This window comes from Bos indicus x Bos taurus, chromosome 22 (assembly GCF_003369695.1).
Source record: "Bos indicus x Bos taurus breed Angus x Brahman F1 hybrid chromosome 22, Bos_hybrid_MaternalHap_v2.0, whole genome shotgun sequence".
NCBI classification, from domain to species: domain Eukaryota; kingdom Metazoa; phylum Chordata; class Mammalia; order Artiodactyla; family Bovidae; genus Bos; species Bos indicus x Bos taurus.
Genome location: NC_040097.1, coordinates 10721091 through 10747586, shown reverse-complemented (window position 1 = coordinate 10747586; position 26496 = coordinate 10721091). Strand labels below are relative to the sequence as shown.

General features: G+C 50.5%; 2 protein-coding genes across 10 annotated transcripts in view; one reads left to right on the top strand and one right to left on the bottom strand.

The window, feature by feature from the left end:
- Positions 1-20575, top strand: part of IFRD2 (interferon related developmental regulator 2) — a 27347-nt gene extending 6772 nt beyond the window's left edge. Inside the window, exons 2-12 of one of the 9 annotated variants that reach the window (XM_027522685.1) lie at positions 17708-17827; positions 17909-17993; positions 18092-18216; positions 18302-18459; positions 18609-18659; positions 18755-18931; positions 19025-19130; positions 19455-19592; positions 19699-19827; positions 19906-20001; positions 20119-20575. In XM_027522685.1, the coding sequence (XP_027378486.1) occupies positions 17969-17993; positions 18092-18216; positions 18302-18459; positions 18609-18659; positions 18755-18931; positions 19025-19130; positions 19455-19592; positions 19699-19827; positions 19906-20001; positions 20119-20199 (1086 nt within the window). In that variant the 5' untranslated portion in view covers positions 17708-17827; positions 17909-17968 and the 3' untranslated portion in view covers positions 20200-20575. Of the gene's footprint in view, positions 1-17707; positions 17828-17908; positions 17994-18091; positions 18217-18301; positions 18460-18605; positions 18660-18754; positions 18932-19024; positions 19131-19454; positions 19593-19698; positions 19828-19905; positions 20002-20118 lie in introns of all 9 variants that reach the window. The other 8 variants (XM_027522684.1, XM_027522681.1, XM_027522680.1 and 5 more) reach the window with 8 other exon arrangements.
- Positions 20451-26496, bottom strand: LSMEM2 (leucine rich single-pass membrane protein 2). Its single transcript, XM_027522692.1, has 4 exons — positions 23782-26496; positions 21611-21712; positions 21330-21515; positions 20451-21214 (listed from the first exon to the last, which is right to left on the bottom strand). Exons 1-4 carry the CDS (start codon positions 23801-23803, stop codon positions 21081-21083), a joined length of 444 nt encoding a protein of 147 aa, XP_027378493.1. The 5' UTR covers positions 23804-26496; the 3' UTR covers positions 20451-21080.

The following is a 26496-nucleotide window of genomic DNA, read 5'->3' as shown; positions in this document are numbered from 1 at the left end:
TAGTGTATAGGAATTCAAGTGATTTCTATATTAATTTTGCATCCCGCAAATTTGCCACGTTCATTGGTGAGCTCTAGTAGTTTTCCGATTGCATCTTTAGGATGTTCTGTGTACGGTATCAAGTCATTCTGCCGACAGTGACAGCTTTTCTTCCTTTCCAATTTGGATTCCTTTTCTTTCTTTCTTTTCTCTGACTGTCATATTAGGACTTTGAAAACTATGTTGAATAAAAGTGGCAAGAGTAAACATCCTTCTTTCTAATCTTAGAGGAAATGTTTTCAGCTTTTCACCGTTGAGAATGATGCTAGCTATGGGTTTGTCATGTATGGCCTTTATTATGTTGAAGTAAGGTCCCTCTGTGCCCACTTTCTGGAGAGTTTTTATCATAAATGGAAATTGAATTTTGTCAAAAGCTTTTCCTTCATCAGTTGAGATGATTATATGGTTTTTATTCTTCAGTTTGTTAATGTGGTGTATCACACTGATTGATTTGAATATATTGAAGAATCTTTGCATCCCTAGGATAAATCCCACTTGATCCTGGTGCATGAGCCTTTTAATGTATTGTTGGTTTCAGTCTGCTAGTATTTTGTTGAGGATTTTTGCATCTGTGTTCATCAGTGGTATTGACCTGTATTTGTATGTGTCTGTTTTGGTATTAGGGTGATGGTGGCCTTGTAGAATGAGTTCAGGAGTGTTCCTTCATCTGGAATCTGGGGGGATATTTTCAGAAATACGGGTGTTAACTCTTCTCTACATGTCTGGTAAAAGTCACCTGTGGAGCCGCCTGGTCCTGCACTTTTGTCTGTTGGAAGTTTTCTCATCTCAGTGTCACTTTCATTACTTGTGATTGGTCTGTTCATATTTCTGTTTCTTCCTGGTTCAGTCTTGAGAGGTATACATTTCTAAGACTTCGTACATTTCTCTTTTTAAATTAAAACTTTTTAAAGTGTTTGTTTATTTAGGGTTGCACCCTGTGACTTGCAGGATCTTAATTCCCTGACCAGGGATTGAACTTGGGCCCCTGGCAGTGGAAGCGCGGAGTCGTAGCCACTAGACCGCCAGGGAACGCCCAGAATTTGTCTGTTTCTTTTAGGTTGTCCATTTTATTGGCATAAAGTTGTTTGTAGTAGTCTCTTACGACCCTTTGTATTGATATCTCTGTGGTGTCCATTCTAACTTCTTTTTCATCTCTGATTTAATTTTTTATTGTTATTTATTTATTGGCTGTGCTGCATGGGCTTGTCTCGGTCTGCAGTGCACAGGCTTCTCACTGCAGTGGCTTCTCTCGTTGCTGAGCACTGGCTCTAGGGCGTGCTGGCTTCAGTATCTGTGGTGCGAGAGCTCAGTAGCTGGAGGTCGCCTGCTCTAGAGCACAGACTCAGTACTTGTGGCACACGGACTCAGTTGCTCCACCACACGTGGGATCTTTCCGGAGCAGGGATCGAACCTGTGTCTCCTGCATTGGCAGGTGGATTCTTTACCACTGAGCCACCAGGGAAGCCCACTAATTTTATTGATTTGAGCCCACTCTCTTTTTTTTTCTTGATGAGTCCGGCTAAAGGTTTATCAATATTGTGTATCTTTTCAAAGAACAAGCTTTTACTTTCATTGATCTTTTTTATGATTTTCTTTGTCTCTATTTCATTCATTCCTGTTCTCTTATGTTTATAATTTCTTTTACTAACTTTGGATTTTGTCTTTCTTCTCTGGTTGCTTTAGGTATAAGGTTACCTTGCTTCTTTGATATTTTGTCTTGTTTCCTGAGGTAACATTGCATCCCTGTAAATTTGCCTTTTGGAACTGCTTTTGTGGCATCCCATAGGTCTTGGATCTGGTGTTTTCTTTGCCATTTCTCTCTTAGTTCAGTTCAGTTGCGTCCATCTCTCTTCTACCCCATGGACTGCAGCACGCCAGGCCTCCCTGTCCTTCACCATCTCCTGGAGCTTGCTCAAACTCATGTCCATTGAGTCAGTGATGTCATCCAACCATCTCATCCTCTGTCGTCCCCCTCTCCTCCTGCCTTCAGTCTTTCCCAGCATCAGGGTCTTTTCAAATGAGTAGGTTCTTTTCAAATGAGTAGGTTCTTTGCATCAGGTAGCCAAAGTATTGGAGCTTCAGCTTCAGCATCAGTCCTTCCAGTGAATATTCAGGACTGATTTCCTTTAGGATGGACTGGTTTGATCTTACAGTCCAAGGGACTCTCAAGAGTCTTCTCCAAGACCACAGTTCAAAAGCATTTCTCTCTAGGTATGTTTTTCAATTCCTTGTTGATTTTTTTCAGTGATCCACTGAATATATATATTCTTATTTGAGTTTTTTCCCATATAGGTTTTGAAAGACTGTTGACTAGAGTTACCTGTGCTGTCCATCACGTCCTTGTTGATAATCTGTTTTACATATATTGGTGTATATGTGTTCATCCCAACCTGCAAATTTATCCTTTCCTCCCATCCCTCCCTTTAGTAATCATAAATTTCTTTTCTTTTATATATATATATATTTTTTTTTTTTTTTTTGACTATGGCCTGCAGGTTCTGGCATCTCAGTTCCATGACCAGGGATCCAATCTAAGACCTTGGCAGTGAAACCTGAGTCCTGACCCTATACTGTAGGGGAATTTCCCATAAATTTCTTTTCTAAGTCTGTGGGACTGTTTCTGTCTTGTAAATTAGTTCATTTGTATCCATTTTTAGATTCCGCATATAAGCAATATCATAGGATGTTTTTGGATCTCTACTGATTTTCTTGAATTGCTGTAATCATCTCTAGGTCCTTGTTGCTGAAAACTGCATTATTTCATTCTTATTTTTTTGCCTGATATACCGTTGTATATATGTACCATATCTTCTTTATTCATCTATCAAGAGACATTTTGGAGACTTCTGTGTCCTGGCTGTTGTAAATAGTGCCGCAGTGAATGTTGGGGTGCATATATGTTCAGGAATTATGGTTTTCTGAGGATATCCGCTGGGAAAAGCATTTCCAAATCCTACGGTCGGTGTATTTTTCATTTTTTCAGGAATTTCCCACCTCTTTTCCCAATTGGCTGTGCCCCTGTGCACTCCCCCCAACAGTGTAGGAGGGTTCCCCTTTCTCTACACAGTACTTACTGTTCGTAGACTTCTGGAGGATGGCCATTCTGCCTGGTGGGAGGTTTACCTTGTGGTCCTTTTGGTTTGCATTTCTCTACTAATAAGCTATGCTGAGCAAGTTTTCACGTGCTTTTTTTTTTTTTTTAACAGTGAGAGTGAAATATTCGTCTTGAAATTGACTTCATGAAAGTCCACCCCTCTGAATTCTTTTCTGATTACCTCCACAGGGATATTTCTTATGGGCAAGTGCCACTTACAGTGCCCCAGCCCTTGTGATTATTAAGTGTCAGACAGTGAAAGGCACTCAGTCGTGTCCGACTCTTTGCGACCCCATGGACTATATAGTCCATGGAATTCTCCAGGCCAGAATACTGGAGTGCGTAGCCTACAGTATTCTCCAGTATTTCCCTTTTCCAGGGGATCTTCCCAATCCAGGGAGTGAACCCAGGTCTCCGACATTGTGGGCAGATTCTTTACCAGTTGAGCCATCAGGGAAGCCCAAGAATACTGGAGTGGGTAGCCTATCCCTTCTCCAGTGGATCTTCCTGACGCAGGAATCAAACCGAGGTCTCCTGCATTGCAGGCGGATTCTTTACCAACTGAGCTATCAGGTAAGCCCCTAGTGTCCAGAAGCAAGGGTTTTAAAGCTGTAGTTCTGAGAAATGGCCACAAGGCGGAAAGATTTTTTTGTGCCCAACACTGGGTTTTCTGGCCGCCAGAGCCTTAGCAAAGAGTCCTGTTCTTGGCTTATAACTGAGAGTGGAATGTGCCAGATCAAACAACCAAGGGCTTGTGGCTCCTTTCTTGTTCCCCCTTAGCCTTCACACCCCCAGACAAATAACCAACTCTTGTAACACGGCAGCGCCCAGGGTGCGGTCATAGAGGACAGGGTCAACTCGAAGGAAGTAGGCTGGAGGTGGGCACCCCACCACCAGGAGACCTGCACACACGGTGACTGTTCATAGCTCTTGCAGTCCAGAGGGTGCCCCACCCTTCGGTTGCCTACTTTGGGTTTTGCTGCTGGAGGGCCCCCCTGGATGTGGACAGCGTGATCCCATTCAGAGGGGATCAGACACCGCAAATCCAAGGGGGGTTCCTGTGCAGGCACGTGCTCCCTGGCTCCCTCAGCCCCAGGACTGCTCTGGCGCCCAGGGAGTTAACACCAGCCTAGGCCCCCCTGGTCTGAAGGGAATATAGTAGGCATTTCTGTTTCTTTTTTTAATTGGGGTTTTATTTTATGTTGGAGTACAGTTGATTTGCAACGACGTGCTTGTTTTAGGTGGACAGCACCTAAGCTGTGTTTGTTTTTCGGTGTGCGGTCTCAGGTATACTGTGATTCAGTTCTACATACACGTATACCTGTTCTTTCTTGGATTGTTTTCCCGTAGGAGTTCCTGGGCTCCACAGTAAGGCACTGTTGATGACATTTTGGGTATATGTTTTGTGTTTATGTTTATCTTAACCTCCAAATTTCTCTCCCCTACCCCACCTGATTCTTTTGGTAAACGTGTATTTGTTTGCCAAGTCCTTGAGTCTGTTGCTCTGTTTTTAAATTAGTTCATTTGTGTCCATTTTTTAGTGTCCGCCTATAGGAGATATCGTAAGACGTTTTTGTTCCTTGTCTCCATTACACTTGTTGGTATGATCACCTCTACCTCCAGCTGTGTTGTTGTCAGTGGCATTATTTCATTCTTTTTTACGCCCGAGGACTGTTGCATTGTCTGTGTGGACACCATGTTTATTTCTTCATTCACCTGTTGATGGATGGTGAGCAGGCTTCTGTGTTCTTGCTGCTGCAAATAGAGTGGTAATGAATGTTGTGGTGCATGTGTGTTTAGGAATTATGATTTCTGAGGACAGAGGAACGCCTGGGAGGGGCATGTTGGAATTCTGTGGTTGGTCTGTTTTGTTGTATTTTCAGGAATTTTCCTGCTGCTCTCCATGTTGGCTATGCTCCTCCTGACGGTGCAGGCAGTTCTCTTATTTTCATGCCGTGTTCAATGTTTACTGTTTGGAGGCTTTTGGAGGATGGCCACATTCCCTGGTGGGAGGTGATACATCGTGGTCCTTTTGCATATCTCAAATAGTGGAGCTCAGCAAGTTTTCATGTGGTTTTCTTTTTTTTTTTTTTTAATTAAAAAATTTGTTAAAAAAAAATACCAAAAAAATTTTGTATTGGGAAATAGCCAATTAATGGGGCTTCCCTGGTAGCTCAGCTGGTAAAGAATCCGCCTGCAATGCAGGATACCTCAGTTCGATTCCTAGGTCAGGAAGATCCGCTGGAGAAGGGATAGGCTACACTCCAGTAATCTGGCCTAGAGAATTTCATGGACTGTGTAGGCCATGGAGTCGCAAAGAGTTGGACACAACTGAGCGACTTGGACTTTCGCTTTCGCTTATAGCCAATTAACAAGGTTGTGGTAGTTTCAGGTGAACAGTGAAGGGACTCAGGCATAAATGTATCCATTCTCCCCCAGATCCCCTCGCATCCAGGCTGGCACATAACACTGAGCATAGTTCTCTGTGCTATACAGTAAGTCTGCCACTGTCTCCACTGTCTCCCCATCTATTTGCCATGAAGTGATGGGATCAGATGCCATGATCTTAGTTTTCTGAATGTTGCGCTTTAAGCCAACTTTTTCACTCTCTTCTTTCACTTTCATCAAGAGGCTTTTTAGTTCCTCTTCACTTTCTGCCATAAGGGTGGTGTCATGTGCATATCTGAGGTTATTGATATTTCTCCTGGCAGTCTTGATTCCAGCTTGTGCTTCTTCCGGCCCAGCGTTTCTCATGATGTACTCTGCATAGAAGTTAAATAAGCAGGGTGACGATATACAGCCTTGACGTACTAGACGGCTGTTCAAGCTGAAACTGCAATACTTTGGCCACCTGATGCAAAGAACTGACTCATTGGAAAAGACCCTGATGTTGGGAAAGATTGAAGAAGGGAGGAGAAGGGAACGACGGAAAATGAGATGGCATCACCATCTCAATCGACATGAGTTTGAGTAAGCTCTGGGAGTTGGTGATGGACAGGGAGGCCTGGTGTGCTGCAGTCCATGGAGTCTCAAAGAGTCAGACACTGAACTGAGCGACTGAGCTGAACTGATGTATTGACTTGTCATTTTCTGTCACTCCCAGCATTCTCATTTATTCTTCTCCCCACCCCAATTGTTCCTACGGTAAATTTAAGAATTTTTTTAGTCCTCCTTCTGTATCATTAGTACACTAGTTCTGTTGTGTCAGTGTTTCAATTCCACTTCTAAGGGATATCAATGATACGTGTTTTTCTCTGAGTTTCGCTCAGTTGGACTGAGTGACTGAACTGAACTGAGCTTTCATCACGTTAGAGAAAGCCGTTTTCCTGGGTGGTCCCATTTGAGTGGAAGGTGCCCGACGGTTTGTGATTCATTCCCTCTTCCTTGTTGCCTTTCAGGCTCTGCTCTCCCCATCCCTACCGGGAGACACATCTCAAGCCGTGCAGTAGTGTTGAGCTGAGGGTGCTGTTGTTTGGAGGTGGGGCGACCCAAAGGAATCAGTGTTTAAGTGGTTCCCCAGGAGCAGGAGCCATGGACACCAGGAGACTTCTCAAAGGTCTTACTATTTAGTGACTGCAGCATCCTTCCGGTGCACCAGGCTAGCCTTAGCTGATAGAGGGCCAGCCCACCTTACAAGGCTGTGGTCCCATCCACAGGGCCGTCGGAAGTACAGGTGTTAGGGGGGCTCGTTTGCCTGCACAGGCTCTTGCGCTCTCTCAGGTTTACCCAGGCCAGCTTGGGACCGAGGCCTGTTCAGGCCTCGTGGGTGTGACATCAGCGCAAGTGGCCCGGACCTCCTGGAACAGAGTAGGCAGTCCAGATTTGTTTTCTGTAATTTCCATTTTGTATTGTAATATAGTTGATCCACAGTGTTCTTCTGCTGTTCTACATCAACCTGATTTAGTTAAATGTATAATTGTACCTATATTTTCTCCGCTCGTTTACCACAGAGGATATTACAGTGTGGTGAGCAGAGTCTCTTGTGGGATTTCATACATCCTTGGTGATTTTGTTTTTTTTGTGTGTATATGTATACACACACACACATATACACACACTGTTGATTTGTGCTTTCCTGTCAATCCCACCATCCCCATTTTTTTCCTCCACTCCCCATCTAGTCCCTTTAGTAAATTAAGTTCCTTTTTTGGTCTCCCTTCTGTATTGTTAGTACACTAGTTGGGGTGTTCAGTGTTCTGTCCCCGTTTGTGATATGAATGGTACGTGTTTTTCCCTGTCTGACTTGGAGTACTGGGCGCAGTCCTCTCCTGATGGGTCTCAGCCACAAATGATGGCTTCATCCTGTTTTCCTGCTGACTCCTCGTTCATGGTATGTTTGGTGCATGTCTTTTTCTTTCGCTAATTAATGAATGTACTTCCCGGTGGTTTCAATGGCTGTGCTGTTTTGGATATTGGAGCAAATACCATTTGAATGCAAGTGTCTTTTCAAAGGATGGTTTTCTCCAAGTATACTCCCCGGAGTGCGAGCTCCAGAGCTCGTGGTAGCGCTGTTTCATTGTGGAAAGGACTTCCGTAGTGTTCTCCAGAGTGGCCGTGGTCAGTTTATATTTGCACTAACCGTGTAGTAGTGTTCCCTTTTGTGCCCAGCCTCTCTCAAATTTTTTGTGTGTAGCCCTTTTGATAACTGGTGTTAGGGTTTACCGATTTGTCATTTAGATTTGCATTTTTCTAATCACTGAAGATGCTGAACACCTGACCATTAGACTTTGGTGTGTGTGTAAAGAAAGAATGTAGTAAAATTTAGCTCTTGCAGGTGGTCTCCTGAGAGTGAGCCCAGTTTTCAAGGCGATTTTCTTGACCTACCAGAGGATATTGCTTGAGGGCAGGTGCTATTCACAGCTCTACAAACCTAAGTGCCCTGAAACTCCTTTTGAAAGATGCTGTTACTAGTCGTGGCCACAAGGTGGCAGCCCTTCCCCTTCCTCTCCCCTGGGTTTCGGGCAATCTGATCCTTTATGAGCGAAAGCTGTTTCCTGGGTGGTCCCTTAGAATGGAACTTGCCATGAGAAATAGCCATTAGCTTGTGATTCAATACCTCTTCCTTCTTGCCGTTCAGGGTCCTCCCTCTCCTCCCACCCTGGAGACAAATTTCAAGCCCTTCATGAGGTTTATTGAGAGTTCTGTGGTTTTAGGTGGGGCAACCAAAAGGAAGCCTGCGCTAAGTGGGTTCCCCAGGACCAGGAGCAGTGGAGACCGAGACTTTTGAGAGCTCTTACTACCCAGTAGCTCCAGCATCGCTTCAGGTGTACTAGGCTAGCCTTATCTCTTAGAGGGTCAGCTTGCATAATCAGGGTGTGGTCCCAGGTAGAGGGTAGCAGGAAGTACAGGTGCAAGGTGGCACTTATTTGGAGGCACAAACCCTTAGCTCTCTCAGATTCACCCCAGGCCACCCTGGGACCCACGCCAGTTCAGGCTTCACTATTCTGACCCTGCCCAGGTGACACTGGCCTCGTGCAATAGAATAGGTAGGCCCCACTCTATTTTTTTTTAATATCATCTCCATATTGTATTGCATTATAGGTGATATACAGTGTTCTTTTTTATTTCTGCAGCAACCTGATTCAGTTACAGATACACTTACCTGTTCTTTCTCGGGTGCTTTACCCATGTGGATTATCACAGAGTGTTGAGTGCCTGTGCTGTCTCCTTTGTCCTTGCTTGTTAAATATATATATATATATATATATATATATATATATATATTTTTATATGTATGGGGTGTGTATTTGACAGAAAACCACAATCTCAACGTCCTATTCCCCTCTCTAACTTTTACCTTTGGTAAATCTAGGTTCCTTTTTAGTATCTCATCTGTTTAACTTTTTAGTACCTCAGTTGTATCAGTGTTTAGATAGCACTTCTAAGCGTTATAAGCAATGTTTTTCTTTGACTTTGTCTATTAGGTGTAATCATGTCTTGCTGGGTCCAAGTGCCCAGAGATGGCATGATTTCATTCTGTTTACTGGCTGAGCACCAGTCCATGGAGTGGTTGTTGTAGCCTTTATTTCCTTTTATCTGTGGTCTGACATTTCCATGGTTTTGGTTGGTCTTCTGTTTTGGGTTATGGCACAAGGATGGTTGGGTTTCACGTGTCTTTTCAAGGATGGTGTTCTCTGGGTAGGCCCAGGACTGGGATTCCCAGAGCTTGTGGTAGCATTGCTTATTGGTTTTTAAAGAACCTTTATAGTTTTCCTACAGAGTGGCTATTTCCAGTTTATATTTGATCCAGTAGTGCTGTAGGGTTCTCTGTGTGTCTTCTCTAGCGTTTTTTTGTGTAGTGACTTTTTGATGACTTGTGTGATGGGTTACTTCGTTGTCACTTTTATTTGCATTTATTAATCATTAGAGATGCTGAGCATCTTTTCAGTTGATTTTTGTTTAAAAAAAAAAAGTGTAAAATGTAGCTCTGGCAATTGATTTAACTGCTCTGAAGTGCTGGTTTTAAAGTTCCTGTTACCAGAAGTGGCCACAAGGCAGGTAGCACCGTCTCCTGCCCAAGTCTGTTAAACCAGCCAAGCCCAACCTTCATGGCTCTTAGAGAAAGCTGTTTTCCTGGGTTGTCAGTTTGAGTGGGAAGTGCCCAAAGAAACAGCCAAGAGTCTGTGACTCATCACCGCTTCCCTCTTGCCCTTCAGGCTCCTGCTGTCTGCTTCTACCTGACAGACAAACCCCAGGTTCTGCAAAAGTGCTGTGCTGTGCTAAGGATGCTGTGGTTTGGAGGTGGGGTGACTCAAAGGAAGCAGCCTTTAATTGGGATCCCGAGCAACAGGAGCTGTGGTACCCAGAAACTTTTCACAGCCCTCCCTGCCCAGCGGCTGCAGCATCCTTTGGAGGCACTAAGATTGCCTTAGCTGATCAAGGGCTAGCCTGCATCCCGAAGTTGTGGTCCCAGCCAGCCGGGGCCAGGCGCTACACTCAAGTGGGGTCTTCCCGTCTCCCATCCTGTTCAGCTCCTTCAGCCCCACCCCAGTGCAGCCTTGGGATGAAGCCTCAGGCTCCAAGGATGTGACACCAGCCCGGGTTGCAAAGGCCTGAGGAGAACAGAATGAGCACTCTGTCCTTTCATTTTCAAGCTTTATTGCACTGTGTGTGAGATACAGTGTTGTGTTTGAGCTCTGTAGCCACTTGATTCTGCTGAACAGATTCCTGTAAGGATTCTTTTTCAGATCCTTAACTCAGGTAGGTTATTACAGGGCGCTTGAGGTGCTGTGTAGTGGTCGGAGTCCACTCTAAGGAAGTAGTCTGAAGATAACCACCTCACAACTAGGAGACCTGCCGACAAGGTGAGAATTTAGAGGGTTCAAGCCTAGAAAGCAAGAAATAGACGAGAGAGAGAGGAAGAAACTAGGAGAACAGAGACAGCGAAAGGATGAGAGAGGAAGAAAGGAGTGGCAAGAGAGACATCGTGAGAGGAAGCCATCAGGAAGGGGGAACAAGAAAGAGAGGAAGCAAGAAAGGTAGAGAAAGAGAATACAGGGGAGAGAAAAGGAAAGGGAGAAGAGAGGATGGAAGAACAATAGAGGTGGAGAAAGGAAGATACAGAAGGAGAAAGTGAGACAGAGAGACAGACTAGAGGAAGGAAGGAGGGAATCAAGAAGGAAGGACTGCAGGAAGGGAAATAGAAACAGAGGAATCAAGGAAGATACAGAAGAGAGAGAGGAAGGAAGAAAAAGGAATAAAGAATCAGAGGAGAAAAAGGGAGGAAAGAGAAAAGGAGAGGGGAAGAGAAAAGGGGAAACGAGGGAATGACAGCATAAGAAAGGAGGAAAGGAAGCAAGCTAGAGAGAGAAAAGGAGTTAGAGACAAAGAAAGAAGGTAGAAATCAGAAGGAGAGAGAGGGGAAGGAAGGAAAATATAATGAGAGAAAGAGATGAGGGAAGAAAGTGAAAGAAGAGGAAGGAAGGAAGGACCATAGAGGAAGAGCGAAATGGAGAGACAAAAAGGAAGGCAGGAGAGAGAGAAAGGGGGGAAGGAAGGGAGAGAGAGAACTGAGAAAGGGAGAGAGAAAGAGTTAAAGCAAAAGGAATGGAGAGGAATGGAGGAAGGGTAGAAAGAATGAGAGGAATCAAAGAAAGGGAGGGAGAGAGAAGGAAAGAGTGAAAGAAAATCAGAAGAAAGGAAGTTAGAGAAAGAGGGAAACAGAAAGGAAGGGAAGAAGGGAAGGAAGGTGGGAAAAAAAGAGAAAGAGTTAATGAAGAGGAAAGGAGGAAAGAGAGAAATAGAGTAATGGAAAGACAGAGTGAGAGGAAGGAAAAAAGAGGATAGAAAAAATAAGCGAGATGAGGAAGGAAGACAGGGAAGGACACAGAGGGAAAACAAGAGCGTGAAAGACTTAAGAGAAGGAAAGTAAGGGAGAGAGAGAGAGAAAGACTGAAAGAAGGAAGGAATCAAGGGAGAAAGAAAGATAAGTAGGAAGAGAGACACGGAGACAGAGAGGAAGGAAGAAACGAAGGAAGGGAGAGAGAGCAGAGGTGAAGAATGAAAAGGTGAGAGAGAAGAGAACTGGAGATGAGGGAGTGAGAGTGTGAGAGAGGAAGGAAGCAAGCTAGAGACAGAAAGGGAGTTGAAAGAAGGGTAGAAATCAACAGAGGAGAGCGAAAGAGGATCGTAAATGTTGAGAGGGAGCGAGAAGGAGAGAAAGGAAGGGAGAGCGAGGGAAAGAGATGGAAGAGAGAGAAAGAGGGAACTAGAGTTAAAGAGAAAGAGGAGAGAGAGGCTAGAGAGATGGAGAGGAAGGGAGGACGAGACAGAGAAATGGAACAAGAGAGGTGAAGGATGAGAGAGACAGAGCAAAAGACCCACAGCCAGGAAGGAAGGGAAAGAGAGAGAGAAAGGGGGAAGGAAGGGCATAAAATCAGAGGAAGGAGGGAAATTAGAGAAAGAGCTAAAGGGTAAAGGAGAGAGAGAAAGGAGGAAAAAGAATCAGGAATAGAGTAATAGAGAGGAGCAAAGGAAGGGAGAGAGAATGAATGAGGTAGGAGAGACAAGTAAGAGAGAAGATGAAGGAAGGAGGCAAGAGAACAAAAAAAGAGAAAGAGCGGGAGGAAGGAAGTAAAAAGGGATTGAGACAGCAAGAGGAAGAGAGAAAGAGAAAGAAGGGTAGAGAGAAGAGAAAGAGAAACAAAGAGAAATACATGGAAAGAAAGGAAAACAGAAAGGAAAGAGAAAGAGGACCAAAGGGAGAGCGCGCGAGAGAGAAGGAAAGAGAGGAAGGAAAAGAGATCAATAAAGAGAAATGACAGAAGGAAGGAATCAGGAAGAAAAAGAGGGGAGGAGAGTCAGAAGGATAGAAGGAAGAAAGATGGGGAGTGAGGAAGAAAAGGAGAGAAAGGGTAGAAAGCATGGAAGAGACAGAGGGGGAAATTGAAGAAAAGAGAGAGAGGGAAACAGTGAAACAAAAAGAGAAAGAATCAGGAAGGAAGCGAGAGAGAGAGTGGAGAGGAAGGAAGGACAGAATGAGACAAGAAAGAGGAAGAAGGGAGGAAGGTAGTAAGAGGCAGAAAACTCCTAGGAATGAGAGAGAGAGGATCAAAGAAAGGTAGAAAGGAAGAATGAAAGAAATACAGGGGAAGGAGGGAGGGAGAAGAAGGAAGACAGCAAGAGAGAAGAGCAGAAAGAAAGGGTGAGAGAAAAAGAAAGCAAAAGAGACAGAGGAAGGAAGGAATCAGGGAACGCAGGAAGATAGAGAAAGGAAGAAAGGAAGTTAGAGAAAGAGATACAGAGAGAAAGTGAGATAGGAAGGAGGAGAGAGAGGAAGGAATAGTGGGAAAGAAAGAGTGGAAGAGAAATAGAGGGGGAAGAAAAGGAAGGGAGAGAGAGGGAGGGAGAAAAAGAACAGGAAAGAGAAATGGAAGGAAAGAAAAGGCACCAGAGAAAGAGTGAGAGAGGAAGGAAGGAAGAGAGGAGGATGAAATCAAAGGAAGGAAGGAATCAAGAAAGGAAGAAAGAGGAGGTGAGACAGGAGAGGGAGGAGGGGAGAAAAAGTTAGGGAAAGAGAAAGAGGGTAAAGGGAAAGAAACGAAAGAAAAAGAAAGGTAGCGAGAAAGGAGTGGGGAGAGCGAAAGTGAGAAAGGCAGGGAGAGAGACAGTAGGAAGGAAGGAGAAAGAGTCAGGAAGAGAGACAGGAAGCAAACTAGAGAGAGACAAACAACGCGAGTTAGAGAAAGAAGGGTGGGAATCAACAAAGGAGAAGAGAGTGACAGAGAATCGAGAGATGGGGAGAAGGGAGAATGAAAGAGGGAAACAGGAAGGAAATGGTAGTGAAAGAGAAGAGAAGAGGATAGAGTGAGGGAAAGAGAACTAGAGAAAGATTGAAAGAGAGGAAGGAAGAGTGAATCAGCAGAAGAGGGAGGAAGAAATTAAGAGACAGAGGACAGAAAGAGAGTAAGATAGAGAGGAAGAGACACAGAAAGGAAGGGAGAGGAGAGAAGGAATGAGAACAAGAGAGAGAGTAGAGAGAAAGCATTAACAGAAGCAAGAGAAATGAAAAGTGAGAGAAAGCAGAAGAAAATCAGAGAAAGGAAGAAAGAGAAAGAGCTAAAAAGCGAAAAGGAGAGAAGAACGGAGGAGGAAAGAGAAATAGAGTCATGGAGAGAGTGAGGGAAGTAAGAGGAACAATGGAAGGCAGAGAGAAAGAGAAAGGAATGAAGGAAGAGAGACGAGAGAGTGAGAAAGGAGGTCAGGAAGAGTAAAGAGAGACCCACACACAGGGACTGAAAGAAGAAGGGAGGAATCAAGGGAGAAAGAGGGAGGGAGAGAATGAGGAAGGAAACAGAAACAAGGAGACAGAAGCCGATGGAGAGAAAGGAAGGGAGGAAGAGACAAACAGAAAGAGGGAGGAAGGTAGAGAGGAAGAAAGATAAAGACTGAAATTGAAAGAGGGAGAGAAGGGCTGAGGAGGAGGAAAGAGAGACAGAAAGGAGTTAGAGAGTGAGACAGGAGAGGAAGGAAAGAGCAAGGCAGAGAGAATTAGAGAAAAGAGAATCAAGGGAAGGAAGGGGGAGAGACGAAGAAACAAAGGGAGCGAGAGAGAGAGAGACAAAGGAAGAAACAGTGACAGACAGGGAGAGAGGAGAGGAAGGGAGAGACAGAAAATAGAGAGGGTCAAAGGAAGGCGGGAAGGAAGCAAGGAAAGCAAAAAGCAAGAGGGGGCGGAGAGAGGACAGAAAGAGAGAGAAAGGAAGAAAGATAGAAACAGGAAGGAATCAAGGAAGGAAGGTAGAGGAAGAAGAAAGAGTGAGAGGGAGAAAGGAAGCTAGAGACAGAGAGATGGAGGAAGGAGAAAAGAGCAAAAGAGAGAGGAACGAAGGGAAGAAAAGGAAGGGAGAGAGAAGGAAAGAAATAGGGGAAGGAAGATAGAGACAAAAAGAGAGGAACCAAGGTGGGGGGTAGAGAGAGAAAGAGGGGAAGGGAGAGAGAAGATAGAAAAAAAGGAGTGAAAGAGAGACAAAGGATGATAGAAAGGTGGAAGGAGAGACGAGGGAAGGGAAGAGAGAGCAGGAAGAAAGAAACGGAAGGAAAAAGCATTAGAGAAGAGGAAGGAAGGCAGGAAGAGGAACAAAAGGAGAAAGAGGAAGGGACAGAGAGGAATGATGAAATCAAGGAAGGAAGGAGTCAAGTGAGAGGAGGGGAGATAAATAGGGAAAGAGACGCGGGTGAGAGAGAGGAGGCAAGAGAGGAAGGAAGGGACAGAATCAGAGACGGGAAAGGGAAAGAGAAGAAGGAATCAAGAAAGGGAGGTAAGGAGAAAAGAAGACAGAGAGAAGGAAATAGAAAACGATAAAGTGAAAGTTACGTACAGAGAGAAAAACAGAGACAGACGGTAAAGGGAAAGAAATCAAAGTAAGGGGAAGAAAGCAGGGAACAGAGAAGTAGAGAAGGAAGGAGGAAAGAAAAAGATGGTAGAGAGAAAGAAGAGGAGGGAAAGAGCCAGAGTGATGAAGAAATGGAGAGAGAGAAGGGACGGAGAGAGAATGATAAAGAGCAAGAACAAAAAGAGGGGAGAGAGAGAAAGATGAGAGGAAGGAAGGCGTCAAGGAAGGGAGAATGAGAGAGATATATAGAGTACAGAAAGTGAAAGATCAAAACAGAAAGACAGGAAGGACGGGGGGAAATAGAGAAAGACAAGAGTAGAGAGAAGGAAGGAAGAGGGAAAGAGGAAGAGATAGTGGGAAAGAAAGAGAAAGGAACAAAGCAAAGCACAGTGAAAGGGGGAGAAAAGGAGAGAGAAGGGAAGAAAGAAAGGGGAAGGAAGACAAAAAGAACGGGGGGAAGCAAGGGAAAGAGAAAAGGGAGAGAAAGAGACGAAGGACAATGGAAAGGCAGAGAGGGAAGGAGAGAGGAAGGAAGGAGGAGCAGGAAAGAAAGAAACAGAAGGAAACAAAAAGCATTAGAGAAAGAGGGAAAGAAAGAGAATCGGAGGACGGGGAGGGAGGGAGAAGAGGAGGAAGAGGAAGGAAGAGAGGAGGAAAGACGGAGGAAAGGGGAGGAAGGGGAGAGGAAGACACAGAAGCGGGAGGGGGAGGGAGGGAGGAAGAGATGTAGAGAAGGAAATAAAGAATTAGAGATAGATGAAGGAAGTGAGTTAAGGACAGACAGAAAGGGTAGAGGGAAAGAGAAGGGAGGGAATCTGAGGGAAAGAAACAGAAGGAAAGCAAGAGAGAAAGAAGGGACAGAAAAGAGAGGGGAAGGAAGAGAGGGAGAAGACAGGGAAGACGGCAACAGGAAGGAAGAGAAAAAGGGAATCAGAGGAGGGTGAAGGGAAGGAATCAAGAAAGGGAGAACGAGAGAGCGGGAAAACAGAAAGAGAAAGGAAGATAGAGAAGAGAAAGGGTCAAAGAAAGAGGCGAAGGAAGAGAGGGAATGAGAGAGAGGAGAGAAAGGAGGAGGGAGAGAGAACGACAGAGTGATGAGAGAGAGGGGGGTTAGCAGAGAGACTGCCCCACGCTCCAGGCGCACAGGAGTCTCGGCCCGGAGGCAGGGCTGTCTGGGCGAGGAAGCTGCTCCGGGTGGCTGGTCCCCACGCACCTTTTTCTTCCTTCTTCCCTTTCTTCCTCCGTTCCCTCTCCCCTCCTCTCCCCGCTGCCCCTTCTCTCTTTCCTTCCATTTTGGCTGAATTTTTACTTTATTTTGGTGTGTATTTGATTTATTGTGATGGTTTTTTAGGTGTGCAGCAACACGACTTAATTATACATACATACATCGATCGGTTCTGACACACATACAGACTGACCCAGTGCTGAGGAGGAGTCCCTGTGCTCTACATTAGGCCTTGCTGATTATGTTCCTCACACTACTGTGTATATGTCAGTTTTATGGGCAGGTGGCGCTAGTGGTAAAGAACCATCTGCCAGTGTAGGAGATATGAGAGACAGGGGTTTGATCCCTGGATCGGGAAGATCCCCTCGAGAGGGGCATGGCAACCCACTCCAGTATTCTTGCCTGGAGAATCCCATGGACAGAGGAGCCTGTGAGCTACAGTTCACGGGGTCACAAGAGTCAGACGCGCCTAAAGCAACTTGGCACGCACAGATGTCAGTCCTAACCTCCTGATTCGTCCCAGATGCACCGCTCAACAGCCGTGCGAACCTCCCTTCTCTGCGGGCGCAGCCTCCTCTGAGGATGCCTGAAGACAGTCTGTCTCCACCCCACCGCATCCTCATCTGACCTCTGCAGCTCCACCTTCCGCCACACACCCCCCCAAACCACGGAGGGTCGGCCTGGTGACCAGCATCTGTCTGGGTCTCTGGCTGCAGCTGTTGCCCTTACACACGGGTGTCCAGCTCTGCTGCTGACCCGCACACCCTCTGTTCCCCTTTTTCAAGGGCTCCAGAAACCAGGGGCCACTTGGCACTCTGTACATCCCAGGGTCCAGAGGAGCCTGTGTGTCCATCCACTCTGGGCCAAAGGCCTGGTGTGGCCCAGGGGAGCTCAGGAGAGCATGTGCTTGAGGCCTGGGGCACTTAGCCACACCCACTAGGAGCTGGATCTCGGCCCCCAGTGCTGGTGGGTGAGCCGAAACGAGTCAACGGTGTACTTACTGTCTGAATTGCTGGCCCCAGATAGGTGCCTTTCACTTCTTTCGTGGACGGAGAAAGTGAGGCTTTGAAGACTAAGGCCCCTGACCTGGTTACCCCTGTTAAGCTGTGCACCAGGGGTGTGGATCTTGGGTCTGTGAGACTCTGTAATCTAAGGCCCTGGCCTTTTGGGGCATCATCTGGGCCGGTGATCCAGCTACCCCAGAATCTGCCTGGATGTGCCCCTCCAGGCCAAGGTGGGGTCTGGGCAGCCCCTTCTGCCTTGGCCCAGCTCATGTCTCCTCCTAAAAGCACACTCAAGCCTCAGGAGGCCCTGCCCACCAAGCCTGCCAGGTTGTCCAAAGTGGGGCCTGGAGCCTGCCCACCACAGGCAGCCTTCCTGGCTCGGGGTCTCAGGTATCAGCCAGCCTTGAGGAGGGCAGCATCCTGTCCTGCGGGGTCGTGAGGCTGGCGAAGTAACCCCCGCCATCACGCCTCCACCAGGGCAGACCGAGCACCCCTGTCCCGCCCTCCCCAGGTGCCCGGAGCAGTACCCAGGCTGACTCAGGCTCCAGTGAGGACGAGGCAGCCAGTGAGGCCCACAGTACCACCAGCGAGTGTGCCAGCCAGCTGAGCGCTGCCGCCGAGGAGGGCCTGGGTGAGAGAGGATGGGGTGCAGCGGGGACCCCACGGGTGCCGGGGGTAGGGCCGGAAGGGGCATGACAAGCTGGCCTTGCAGGGGGGGATGCCGTGGAAGAGCAGGGTCAGCAGGAGGACCTTGAGGAGAAGGTGAAGGAGTATGTGGACTGCCTCACAGACAAGAGGTACCCCGACCTCCAGCCAGCCCCAGCCCGCGCCCCTGCTCAGCCCACGCCAGGTGCCAGGGTGGGCTGGCCCACAAAACCCCTTCTCCGTCCCCCAGTGCCAAGACCCGGCAGGGTGCTCTCGAGAGCCTGCGCCTGGCCCTCGCAGCCCGTCTGCTCCCCGACTTCTTGCTGGAGCGCCGCCTCACCCTGGCCGACGCCTTGGAAAAGTGCCTCAAGAAAGGTTGGGCCCCAGGGTGCAGGGGGCGGCCCTGAACCGGCTGGGTGATGGCCCTCACTGCCTGGACTGACCGTAGGCCTTCCCGCAGGCAAGGGCGAGGAGCAGGCCCTGGCCGCGGCCGTGCTGGGCCTGCTGTGCGTGCAGATGGGCCCCGGCCCCAAGGGTGAGGAGTTCTTCCACAGCCTGCAGCCGCTGCTCGTCTCTGTGCTCAGCGACAGCACGGCCAGCCTTGCTGCCCGGCTGCACGTGAGTGTCCTCAGCCCGGGCCGCCCCTCCTTCACCTCATCCCCCACTGCCTCCAGGCTCCCCCTCCTACTCTGAGGGTGAGCCTTGGCCGTGGCGGGGAGCCCGGGCCTGCCTCTGACCATGACCAGGCTTTACCCTCCTCCCAGCAGTGCGCATCTGCTCTCGGCTTGGGCTGCTACGTGGCTGCCGCGGACATCGAGGTGAGTGACCTAGAGACCCCGGCGGGAGAGCCCCCCAGGCCCTGGCTCTGCTCCTGAGACCCTCCCCTGCCTCCTTGTGCGCCTCCACCCACCAGGATCCTGGTCTCCTGCCTCACCTGCTTGGAAGGTGTTTTCAGCCGGTCCTGCAGCGGGCGGGGCTCCAGTCCCGTGGTCCCCACCAGCCTGCAGGGCCTTCTCTGCGCTGCCCTGCAGGCTTGGGCGCTGCTCCTCACCATCTGCCCCAGCACGCACATCGGCCCCATCCTGGACAGGTAGGGGCGCTGCGTCCCCGCCCCGGGGGCAGGAGGGCCAGGGTGAAGAGGCCCCCTGACCCACACACATGGCTCAGCCTGCCCCTTCCCCAGGCAGCTGCCCCGGCTGCCCCAGCTCTTGTCCAGTGAGAGTGTGAACCTGCGGATGGCTGCCGGCGAGACCATCGCCTTGCTCTTTGAGCTCGCCCGGGACCTTGAGGTGTGAGCGCCAGGGGCGTGCTTGGGAGGGTGCCTGCTGACGCCTCCTGCCCCTCTGGGGCGGGGTGCAGGGGCCGCCCCAGAGAGCAAGGCAGCCTGAGGTCACCTCAGAGGGGACGCGGCCCCCACATTAAGATGCCAGGTGCTCTGAGGGGCCCCCTGGCCGGGGTGTCTGGCACAGGCAGGGGCCAAGGAAGAGGGATCGGGGGTCAGACAGAGGAGAACACGGCTCCCTCGGGGAAAGGCAAGGTTGGGGCGACCCCACCGGGCTCATAGCCAGTGGCGCTCAGGCCCGGCCCCCGTGTCTTCCCCGGCTCCGCTGCAGGAGGACTTTGTTTACGAGGACACGGAGGCCCTCTGCAGCGAGCTGCGCACTCTGGCCACCGACAGCAACAAGTACCGGGCCAAGGCCGACCGCCGGCGCCAGCGCTCCACCTTCCGGGCGGTGCTGCACTTCGTTGAGGTGCGTGCGCAGAGGGGCACGGCCCCGCGCGGGTGCAGCCCCCCACCCTACCCCTCGACCCCCGGGCACAGCCGCCGAGCCCAGTCCTGGCCCCTCTCACCTGCAGGGCGGCGAGTGTGAGGAGGAGACCATCCGCTTCGGCCTCGAGGTGCTCTATGTGGACAGCTGGGCTCGGCGCCGGGTCTACGCCGCCTTCAAGGATGCGCTGGGTTCTGGGATGCACCACCACCTTCAGGTGGGCGGGCAGACGGGGAGGGGGCACCCTTGGGGTGGTGCCACGCGGACCCGAGCTCACGGCTTTCTCGGCCCCCAGAACAACGAGCTGCTCCGGGACATCTTCGGCCTGGGTCCGGTGCTGGTGCTGGATGCCGCCGCCCTGAAGGCCTGCAAGATCTCCCGTTTCGAGAAGGTTCGCCCCCTTTCTCTCCCCCTCCACTGCTTTGGCCTGGCGAGCTCGCGGGGGCTGGAGGAGGGGCCGGACCGCTGCCTGCCCCGCTCACGCCGCCCTCACTTTCCGCCCCCCCAGCACCTGTACAACGCGGCGGCCTTCAGAGCCAGGACCAAGGCGCGCAGCCGCGTACGGGACAAGCGGGCCGACGTCCTGTGAGCAGGCTGTCCGCGTCTTCGCCTGTTTATTTTTAACAGAAGACCGTACACCACCTGGTCCCTGCCAGGACTTGTCGCTTTTATTTTTTTAATGACAAAACCAAAGAGAGATACGGGGCTGGGCTGGCTGGAGGTCACTTGGGACCCCACCCCCGCACGCAGCCTCTTCCCCGTCCCAGGGCCACAGGGCAGGCCGAAGGCCGCGCCTTCCTCAGGCCTTGTGCCCCTGGAATGAGTCACTTCCTGTTTGGGGGGGGGGGGGGGGGTGTCTGGACAAACGCCACTGCACCACAGTGGGGAGGTGATGCTACCTGGAGTGGGTTTTGTGCTGGTTTTTAAAGATGATAAGAGATAATTAAACAGAACGCGCAGCCTTCCGTGGCCCTGGCTGTTTCTTCTGCCCTCCCTCCCACCCAGGTTTGGGCACCGCTGGGCCTCCCCGTCTCCATCTGCTTGCCTGTGCCCTCCAAAAGTTTCACTGCCATGGCCCTCCTCCCCACTTCTCGGAGCCCAGCCTGCCTTTTGCGAGCGGAGACTGGACCCCGCATTGGGAGGCCTGGCAGAGTTTGGGTGACTGGCTCTTTTTAGGCTTCTGGACCCACCATCTGGAGGAGGCCAGTGGGTGCTCCCAGGCCCCAAGAGGAGGCAGGAGGCTGGTGTGGCTTCCTCTGACCTTAGGCCACACCAGGCGGAGCCTCAACCCCAGAAGGCCTGGCCTGACCCAAGAAGGCGAGAGAGGCAGGCAGCTGTGGGGTCAGATCAGGTCTCATGCCAAAACCGCAGCCAGGAAATCGTAAGGAGCAGCAGTTGGAGAGGAGAAAGCTGCCAACGGCCACTTTATTCCCCGGCACATACCCCCAGGCCCCGGGTCCGAGCGGCATCTCAGCTGGGCGCTTGGGCCTCGCTGGAGTTGAGCCTCCGCAGCTGGCTGAGGCTGGCGAGCTGGAGTTTGAGCAGCACCTCCTCCTGGGTTCGCAGAGTGTGCGCCAGCACGCGGAGGGATTCGCTTTGCAGCACTGCGGTGGGGGATCAGATTATCAGACCTCACGCCACCCCTGGCAATACCCTGCCCTCCCAGCCCCGCACTGCCTTGGTCTCCCCACTCCCGCTGGCTCCCGGCGCCCTCCCTACCACTCAGGTAGACGGCCAGCACGGCCAGTGCCAGGCAGATGAGCACCAGCAGCGCGAGCAGCAGCAGGAAGGCCCCGCGGCTGTGTACCGGGCCGCAGCCGGTCTGGGCGCACAGTGCGGGCGGTAGGACGCCCAGCAGTTCACCCCACGGCTGCCCCTCCTCGGCCAGGTAGGGGCACAGCGGACCTGCAGGGCAAACGGGGCATCAGGAGGGCAGGCAGGGGCGCCTGCGTTCCTACCCGCTCCCTGCACCCAGACCAGCGGTACCGCCCCCCTCTCACCGCCGTTGTGTAGGTCGCTGATGGACTCCACCCGGTGCAGGCGCACCTCCTGCCCGTGGCTGGGAGCCAGCGGCGCCCGGCTCCTCGTCAGTGCCGCGGTGTCTGCGGGGGCAGCGTGGGGCTGGTTGAGCCAGCGGGTCAGGGCCCCCCGCCCCTTCCAGAGGGCGTCTGGGTGCAGCAGGGGTAGAAGGGGCCTTCACACTCCTAAGCGCCTAAAACCAACTCAAGAACGACCTGTGATTTGCAGCCAAGATGACCCGAGAACCACGTGGGCCTGTTTCACCCACAGGAGCAGGAAGTGCAGTTGGCTTAGCAGTTGACTTAGCTTTGTTTCCTCCCGAGGCATTCCTCTGCCTGCTCATTGCAGAGCCTGGAGGAATAAAGCCACGGCCCATGACACTCACTGCTGCGGCCTCTGCTGTCAGCCTTCCCCACACACCCTGTACCTGGCACCTTGTTCCTGCCCCCAACAGAAGCAGCCAGGGTGGTGCCCTTCCCTCGTGGCCTCTGCTCTACCTCCTCTAACATGTTCAGCCCGATGCTGCTAACTTCTGGGGACTCTCTTCTCACTATCACAAGGAGACTGTCTTTGTTATCCGACTGCTGCCCTTGCCTGTGAGGTCTCCCCTTCCAGGTTGCCTGAATTCAATAACTCCTAGAAAAGGATGCCTACAAAGGTTTCCCCCCAATTTCCCTGTAGTTACTAAGGATGGATTCCCAGAAATAGAATTAGCTATCATCAGGTTGTCCCCAGGGATAGTTATCCAGAGCCCCTAAAAGAGTATGACATCGCCACCATTAGGCATCTCCACTGAAAAAAAAAATTTTATATATGTAAGTGTTCACATACATATTTGCTAAGTTAGGAGATGGTGGTTCTTCCCCCCTCATCCTCTTTAAATTTTGGCCCCCTGAGATCTCCAGGACTTCCCTGGTGGCGCAGTGGATAAGAGTCCACCTGCCAGGGCAGGACACACGGGTTCAATCCCTGGTCCTGGAAGATTTCACGTGCTGCAGGGCAACTAAACCTGTGAGCCACAACCACCGAGCCCACGTCCTGCAAGTACTGAAGCCCGAGCGCCCAGAGCCTGTGCTCCTCGACAAGGGAAGTTGCTGCAGTGAGAAGCCTGCGCGCTAAAGAGTAGCCCCGGCTCACCGCGACTAGAGAAGTCAGCCAAAAATAAATAAATATAAAAAGCCTCTAGAAGCCTGGCTGGAAGCTAGATAACAAATCTGGGGGCATTGGGAGAACACCTCCAGATAGAGCCAGGGGTGATGGGACTCTCTGGGTCTCTGACTTTTAGAATACTACCTCGACTTTCACATCTGCTTCAAACTGGCCTTTGACATGCTCAAAATATGTAGAACAAAGACTGACGCTGCCTGGATGGTGGTGCGTTGGGGTCATATTAAATGCCTTCTGTGCACTTGGCTGTGCTTTTTCCACACTAAACGATGAACTTAGATAGATTGTGACCACGAAAAACACACAGTAAATGTCATGCTTAGAAGCGCACAGTCCCACACCCAGGGCCAGGCCCCTCCCATTCAGTGTAAAATGCTGAAGCTGTGGGTGGGGCGGGGGGACTTGACCAGCTGGTCCACGTGCTGGCCAGCATCGTATGGGAAGCTGCCTGAGTCCCTATGCTCCCACTCTGAGCCTCCGTACCTCCTGCCTGAAGTAGGGCAATTAGGAGACTGGCCACCAAAGTCTGTAACTAGAAGTCAGTCTGGCCAGGCCAAGGGACCCCAACCTTTAGCCAGTTGGGGCCACACAGGCCCACATGGAGGCCAGAAGCCATCACTCCCAGTCCCTGGGTCATGTGCCCAAATGCTTCTCAAGACCACCGCCGCGCCCGATCCTATGTCTTCCCTGAAGGCAGACCTTCCCTGACCAGCCTGCCCACCCACACCCACTTGGGCCTAGAGGTGACCCTGCCCCAGCTGGGGAGCTGCCCCTAATTCCTCCCGCTGTCCTTCACAGGGGGGACAGGTATGAGGTGAGGAGACGTTCCCGGCAGGGGAGGCCCTTCCTCCACGTGTAGGGGACACAGGGCCTGATGACGCGTCAAGGAAGTGAGGTCAGTGGGCCTGGAGCCAGGTTTCTCCACAGTCCACAGGGTCACAGTACTGGGGCCTCACCCGCTCCCCGCCCAGCGATCATCTCCTACCTTCCTGGGTCTCCTCTGACATGGCAGGTGGGGGGCCGATGAGGGTGCCCAGTGCCAGGACCGGATAGAGGCAGCGGTGGCTCTGCTGAGAGCCCGGCAAAGGCCTGGCCACCTCCCAACCTCAGCTGAAAATAGACGTGAGCTCAGCACATGGGGCTATATTTAGAGGGGGCATCTCCCAGCCTTGGGAAGGAGCAGAGTGACCTACATGGCCAGGCTAGACTGTCTACCTGGTGATGGAGCCCAGGCCAGAGCACACCTCCAGTGGGGCATGGCCCTGGGAGCCCTGCCATTCACATCTGCAGGGCCCTGGTGTCCGTCCAGACAGACCTCCTCAGCCTCACCTCCAGCGATGTCCCTCCACATCTCCACCATCCGCCTCTGAAGACCTCCTCTCCTGGCAGATGTGGGACAAGCACCCACCGCTGGGTGATCTGCTGGCATCACAGGGCTGATGGACTACTGGAGCCCAGTGCCCTGAGGACAGAGACACTCCCCAAATATACACAGGTACCCCTGCTGGTCGGTCGAAGGTCATTACTTCATTTACAGGTACTAAGTTTACAGCTTTGGGTATAGGAGTGCCCCCTTTCAGACCTGTTTTCTCATCTGAAACAGAGTAATGATGGTTTCCACCTGGCACAGTGCACACAAGAGTGGAAAATACCATGTCCGAAGCACTCAGCCCAATGCAAAGTTTTGATCTTCCTCTCTCCACAAGGGCATTCAGATCACACAAGGCCATGAGAGGGCGCCCATCCCCTCTGGCCCTTAAGGAGAGCGAGTGCTCCAGCTCGCAACCCTCCTTGTGGACCCTGTGCCCTCTTTCCCAAGTGAGACAAAGCCAGGCAGTAGGCTCTACTTTCTAAGCATCCCAACTCCCATCACTCCACTCTGTCACACTGGCCTCCTTGATACTCCTCAAACTGGAGCTCGTTTCCACGTCAGGACCTTGGCACGGGCTGTTCCCCACTTGGAGTGCTCTTCCTTAGATGTCCTCATTGACTGGCTCCTTCTCATGTAACTCGAGTATCATCCCCCTCAATGAGACCTTCTGCTCACGTATTTTTCCACATTTTCCCAATTTTATTTTTTCCATAGCATTTAGCCCAGGAATTGTTATCATTCTGAAATATATAGCTGACACCTGAATGACTGGAGGTACGGACTCCGAGGCTGTGCACTGGAAAATCCAAGTATAAGTTTACAGTCCACCCACCCCCCACACCTGGGTCCATGGTCTGAATCTGCAGATTCCACAAACTGGGGATCCTATCATACTGTTTATTGGGAAATAAAACCCACACCTAAATGGATTCCATACAGTTCAAACTGGGGCTGTTCAAAGGCCAAAAGTACCATGCGTGTCAATATCTGCTCAGGCCCTACAGAGTCCACTCGGTCACGTGGACCCACCTTTAATCCTCACCACAGTCTCCTTAAAAGAAACAGATGTTGACACTTCTAGGAAGTGGTCCAAGGCCACAGGGCAAGAACAAGTGAGAACAAACCTCTCCTAAAGCAACAGAATCCAAAGAAACAATAAAGGACTAAAAATAAGTGCAGGCATGCTCACTTGAGGAAAACTGTGAATGAGATACAAAAGATACAAAAAGACCAAAAACCCAACTGTCATATCTGAGGTGTGCGAGAAAAAGCAGGGCGCCACTCGTGATCACCATACACACCACAAGAGTGTGGGCAGACCAGAACCACCTAGAGCACGGAGCGGACCCCATGTTCGCCCCATTTAAAGGGCCAGCTCACAAGGACCACCACACCATCCCCGGGGAGGACAAGATGAGGGACGTGTATGTGATAGACTATTTCTCAGCCAAAAACACCACCACTGAGATTATGAGACGATGTCACTGGTAGCCACAGGATGGACCTGACCAGATAATAAATGGGGGGAAGCAAGCCAGACAGAGGGAGACAACAGCGCAGGCTGTCCCTTCTAAAGCAAAGGAAAAAATTCGCAAAGGAAGACATTTACAATCCATAAGAGATGCTTAGAATGGAAAGACACAAAAAGGGTTCCAACAGAAGAAAAAGCACTGAGGAGGAATTCCACAGGAGGTCTGGCCAAAACGAGACACAGAAATGTGTGTCTGTAAAACATAATCCACAGGATTATCTCCATGCTGCCTCCAACCACACATAGAACTCTGGGCCTAAACCCTATACACAGAAAAATCTATCTGTAATGAATGATACAAAGAATTTCCTTCTTCCTTCCTTGTTCACATATGAAGAAACAGTCGGCTGAACACTGACGACAACACAGCTTGCTAAAGGACTATCCTCCAAGAGACTCCTAGTGGGACATTCCAGAAAGGGAGAAAGAGCAACGAGCACTCTTTCCCCTCAAATCCTCTGAGCTTGGAGCCAGATCGCATCCCTGCAGCCTGATCAGACACTGGACCCATGTCTTCCCTGGAGTAAGGTCGACACAGCCAGGTAGGGTACCCTGTCCTGAGCCCCAAACCTCTCTGCTTGTCTCTGCCTGGGACTACAGTCCCGAGGAAGACCAAGGCATCCAGGGTCTCTGGGTTCCATCAGCAGAATAGTCACCCAGCCTCCACTCCTGGTGCTGGGGTTCCTGCCACAAACCTCCTTCCTGGGCTTCTAAGTGAACATGAAAGCCACTGAGTCGTGTCTGACTCCTTGTGACCCCATGGACTATACAGTCCATGGAATTCTCCACGCCAGAAT